At 30.5% G+C, this 5992-nt stretch overlaps 1 protein-coding gene across 1 annotated transcript; it reads left to right on the forward strand.

Annotated features, from left to right (window-relative positions):
- The first annotated feature begins 2817 nt into the window (after nt 1-2817).
- LOC145098003 (uncharacterized) lies at nt 2818-5005 on the forward strand. The gene is made up of 3 exons (XM_079035688.1): nt 2818-3406; nt 3538-4266; nt 4380-5005. The coding sequence occupies exons 1-3, from the start codon at nt 2818-2820 to the stop codon at nt 5003-5005; spliced, it is 1944 nt and encodes a 647-aa protein (XP_078891814.1).
- Nucleotides 5006-5992: the final 987 nt, after the last annotated feature.

The following is a 5992-nucleotide window of genomic DNA, read 5'->3' on the forward strand; positions in this document are numbered from 1 at the left end:
AGAAAATCAACCGAGTTGTTCATCGAAATAAAAACATAACCTCATCTAAATAAACTGCAAACATGTCAAAACAATCAATGTTACAAAATCCTCTTTCACATTTAAATGTTAGAACTCTGTTATCTAACATTTCCAATGGTAAGTCATTTATTTTACCATTTCATCTAATAATATATATTTTTATTCTATGATATTTAAAAATGCATATTTTTAATCTTTTTTCCCTAGCGATGGATATTTCAAATAACAATTTTCAATCACCGTTACCAAATATTCGACAATACTCTGTATTTTCAAATGGTGACACATCAAACAACTCATCTACAGCAACAAAGAGATAATCTTCAGTCATGCCAACCAATCCTAATCGTAATAAAAACAAAAAAAGGGCAAATTTATCTCTTATTCAATAATTGGTTTAACATCCGATCAAGACAACAACGATGGTCAAAGCAATCAAAACATATACAACGGTATATCAAAAGGTAAATTTTTAAAAAGTATAAAATTTACAATTGTTTATCCAATCATTTTCAATTATCTAAACTTACATTATTAACTTTTTTTTATGTAAACCTTAATTCACAGATTATTTGGATCATGGTGATCAGAATGTTGTATGCCAAACATGTTTTGCAAAATTATGGAAATATGAATCTATCAAATGTAAAAAAAAGGATAATGAAAAATTATTCTCTATGTTGTGGTTATGGCAAAGTTGAACTTCCAGAGTTAAAGAATGCACCTCCAAGTTATGAAATTCTTTTTAGATCTGGAGATTCTAAAAGCAAACATTTCATGAAGAACATTCGTTCTTACAATTCTATGTTTTCTTTTACGTCGATGGGTGGCAAAATTGATTCCTCAATCAATAGAGGCAATGCTCCATACATTTTTAGACTTAGTGGTCAAAATTATCATAGTATCGGAAGCCTTTTACCAAATCAGGGATTTAAACCAAAATTCTCTCAGTTGTACATATACAATACTGATAATGAAATCGCAAATAGACGAACATGCTTGGGGTACACTTTTCAATATTATCACATTAATATATATCTTATTGATCAATATAACTTTCTTTATTTATCTTATGTTTATCTGTTAATATTACTTGCAGTGGAGAAAAGCAATGATCTACATCAAATTCTTCTGTCCTTGATGATGATATTATACATGATTTGAAATTGATGTTAGATTCAAATGATGTCTTGGTTCAATCTTATAGGATGGTTAGAGATTGTTTTTATGAAAATCCTCGTGTTGATATCAAGTTGAGAATTATTGGAAGAAGGGACCAAGATGGAAGGACATACAACCTACCGTCTGCTTCTGAGGTAGCAGCTTTGATCGTTGGAGATATTGGTGATTCAATTGATAATAGAGATATTGTTGTTTAAACTTCATCTGGTTCTCTACGGCGTATTAGTGAATTACATCCATCATACCTTCCTCTTCAATATCCACTACTTTTTCCATATGGTGATGATGGTTACAGAGTTGACATACCACATCGAGGTATTACATCTTCAAGCAACAGCAAGCGGCCCAACTGTACAATGAGAGAATTTTTTTCTTATAGAATACAGGACAAGGATCAATATTTTTCACTAATTCTTAATTTAAAAAGGTTGTTCCAACAGTTTTTGGTAGACGCTTATACTATGATTGAAAGCGAGAGATTACATTTCATAAAGAGCAAAAAACAAATTCTTAGATGCGAGTCTTATGAGATTTTACGTAATCAACAATACCTCGGGAATAGAGATATATCCAACATCGGACAACGTGTTATCTTACCTACCTCATTCACTGGCGGTGCGCGTTATATGATGCAAAACTACCTTGACGCCATGTCCTTATGTAAATGGTTTGGATATCCTGATTTCTTCATAACCTTTACATGTAACCCAAAATGGCCTGAAGTTAAAAGGTTTCTTCGTAACACTTCATTGCATCTAGAAGATAGACCTGATATCTTATGTAGGCTATTCAAAATAAAGCTTGATGCTTTTATTAAAGACATACGGGAAAATAAAATTTTCGGCATCGTTCAAGCAGTAATTGAAAGTTGTTGTTTAATACAAAAAATAATTTAAATATTTTTTCGTTTCTTAACATTATTTATTATTTGCATATATAATTCATTCACTACTAATCATATCTTTTTTGTAAATTTAATTTGTAGTTGTCTATACAATTGAATTTCAAAAAAGAGGTTTGTCACATAGTCATATTTGTCTATTTATGCATGTTGACTCCAAGCGGCCTACTGTTGAATATATTGATCCGATAATTTCCACGGAGATTCCAAATATCAATAAAGAGCCAGAGTTGTATTCACTTGTAAGTGAATTCATGATACATGGTCCTTGTGGAGCTGAAAATATGAATTGCCCATGCATGGTTGACAGGAAATGTTCGAAAAATTTTCCAAAGCAATTCTGCAATCATTCTTCAGTTGATGTCAATGTTTATCCCTTATATATGAGAAGAAACAATGGATACTTTGTCGAAAAATCAAGTGTCAAGTTAGACAACAGAAATTTTGTTCCATATAACAAATATTTGTTGAAAAGATATCAGACACATATTAATGTTGAATGGTGCAATCAAGGATCTTCCATAAAGTATCTGTTTAAATATATAAACAAAGGTCCAGATAGAGCTACAGTTGCTATTGACATCAACACTGATTCTCATCAAGAAAAGGTTGTGGATGAAATAAAAGATTATTATGATTGTAGATATTTATCTGCATGTGAAGCATCATGAAGAATATTTAAATATGATGTTCATTACCGATATCCTTTTGTGATGCGACTACCTTTTCATCTTCCTGATCAACAACAAGTCATATATGTTCACATTTTGGATGATATTGATGATGTTCTTGAACAACCTTCAGTTGCTGCTTCTATGTTCACATTTTGGATGGAATGTAATAAAATTAATAAAGATGCACGAAAACTTACATATGTTGAATTTCCGACAAAGTTCGTTTGGAAACCTAATGATAGGTTGTGGAAGCCAAGGAAAATTGGACGTTCAATAAGAAGGATTCACTCTCTTTCACCTAAACTTGGTGAAATATACTTCCTAAGAATTCTTTTAAATAAAGTGAAAGGTCCAAAATCATTTGAAGAAATTCGTACGGTAAATGGTGAAGAATTTCCTACTTTTCGAGATGCATGTTATGCTTTGGGCCTCTTAGACGACGACAAAGAATATGTCGAAGCAATTAAGGAAGCAAGTCATTCAAGAACTGGTTTTTATCTGCGTTTCTTATTTGCTACGATGTTAATGTCTGACAGTTTGGGTAGACCAGAGTTTGTTTGGGAAAATACATGGCAACAGTTGTCAGATGGTATTCTTTACAACCAGCAACGTAGATTAAAGTCTCCAGGTATTATAATTTTATACCATTATTTATAAAAACGAATATTATATATTTTCAATATGCAGGGTAAAATTTTGTTTATAAAAATTAATGTTTTTAATATTATATTGTTTTTTACATATTCATAATTTTTACAGGTATAACACTCAATGAAGATCAACTTAAAAACCTGACTTTGTTTGAGATCGAACAGATTTTACTTCCTAACAACACCAGTCTTAAAAATTATAACAAAATGCCTTACCCTGATTCTGATATAGTCTCTTCTTCAACAAATCGCCTTATCACGAAGGAGCTAGACTATGATATACCCATCTTAAAGAAAGAGTTTGAACGAATGTTTCATGCATTAACAAACGAGCAGCGAAATATTTTTATTGATATCATGACTACAGTCAATGATAAGAAAGGAGGTGTTTTTTTTGTGTATGTATATGGTGGAACATGCAAAACCTTTCTTTGGAAGACGATATCTGCAACAATTAGATGTAAAGGTGATATAGTTTTAAATGTTGCTTCAAGTGGTATTGCATCGTTATTATTGCCTGGAGGTAGGACATCACACTCTCGGTTTATAATTCCATTGAATCTTACGGAGGATTCTGTTTGTAAGATACCGCCTGATAGCGAACTCGACAGATTAGTAAGAAAAAGCTCATTGATTATCTGGGATGAAGCACCTATGGTCCACAAGCATGCATTTGAAGCTTTAGATCGAGCTCTGAAAGATGTATGTAAGTTCGATAAGTCTAGAAACTCAAAAATTCCATTTGGAGGGAAAGCGATTGTTTTTGGAGGAGATTTCAGACAGATTCTACCTGTTGTTCAAGGAGGTAGAAGACAAAATATCGTTAATGCTTCTTTAAGTTCTTCATATATATGACAACAATGCAAAGTACATAGATTAACAATAAACATGAGACTAACCGTTGGAAGGGAACCATCTGATATTCGAAAAATACAAAGTTTTGCAAACTAGCTTTGGATATAGGAGAAGGAAAAGTTGGTGGTTCAAACGATGGTGAAGCGATTATTGATGTTCCGGATGATATTCTCATTAATGATGCACATGATCCTATAGGTTCATTAATTGAGTTTGTATATCTTTCAATCTTAGAAAAATTCAACGTTACGAGTTATTTTCAAGAAAGAGCTATACTAACTCCGAAAAATGAAGTTGTCCAACAAATCAATGATCGTTTGTTAGCATTGTTTCCCGGAGATGAATTAGAATATTTAAGTTCAGATAGTCTTTGCCAATCAGAGTTTGTTCATAATCAGTTTGATCCCAATTTATACTCCCCAGATATTTTAAATGGTCTTAAAGTATCAGGTTTGTCAAATCACAAGTTAATTTTAAAGGTCGGTGTTCCAGTTATATTACTAAGAAACATTGATCAGAAAAATGGTTTATGTAACAGCACTAGACTGCAAGTGAAATCTCTGGGCAAACGTGTTATTGAGGCAATTATCATATCTGGAACTAATATTGGAAAACAAACCTTTATTCCAAGAATGTCTTTAAGTCCATCTGAAAAAAAAAAGTTTCCTTCAAATTTCAAAGAAGACAATTTCATTGGTTGTATGTTTTGCAATGACAATTAATAAAAGTCAGAGGCAGTCGTTATCAAAGGTTGGTCTGTATCTCAAAGATCCTGTTTTTTCACATGGACAATTATATGTTGCCTTATCTAGAGTTCAAAGTAGAGAATGATTGAAATTGTTAATTTTAGATAAGGATGGTAAACTTACAAACAAAACTTCCAATGTTGTGTATAAGGAAGTTTTTAGAAATTTATAAATGCTTTGTAGTTTTTAAATTCAAACAATTGTGTTTTTTTATTTTTTTTTATTTTTTTTATATAGCATTGTAATCCATAAAATTTAATTTGTTTCAATATTTTATTTTCAGGCTTTAATACATGTCACATGGTGTTTCTTGATTGCTCACTCAAATCAAAAAATAATGGTTTGCCCTCACACTTCATAAAGCTTTCACATATTGAAAGATGCATTTTAGTTATCTTCATATTTACCTTTATATGGATTAATTGTGTTTCTCTTTAACATATATTCAAATGTATAATCTTTTTTACAAAGTTATGTTTATATTAATTTTAAATTTTAAATAATCAATACAACAAATGCTAAACAAACTTAACTCTTATTAATAATATTTTTTTTTTTCAAAATTTTTAACCCGTGGTTTCCACGGGTTGTAACCTAGTAATATAATAAATGTATGTTGCATCCAATTAAAGTCAACCCGTATATTTGTACATAAAATGTAAATAAGGTATATTTTTGTATTTTTGTATCTTTTATTTTATCTTTATCTTTTATTTTGATTTTTCGAATTTTATACTCAAACCAAATATATCAATTACACAGGTAAGTTCATAATCTTATTAATTTTATTAAAATAATTACCGTAAATTCCTAAAATACAAAAGTAATACAATTACAAAAGACAGTCGACTAATAAAACGTTAACACTTTAATTGTTATATAACTCACATTTATTAACCGAAGTATCTTACTAAAAAAATATGTAGACGTATTAACCGCAATGATTTCATTAATGTAATGACT

The sequence above is a fragment of the Lactuca serriola genome, chromosome 4 (genome assembly GCF_051521515.1).
Source record: "Lactuca serriola cultivar US96UC23 chromosome 4, Lser_US96UC23_V15, whole genome shotgun sequence".
Lineage (NCBI taxonomy): Eukaryota > Viridiplantae > Streptophyta > Magnoliopsida > Asterales > Asteraceae > Lactuca > Lactuca serriola.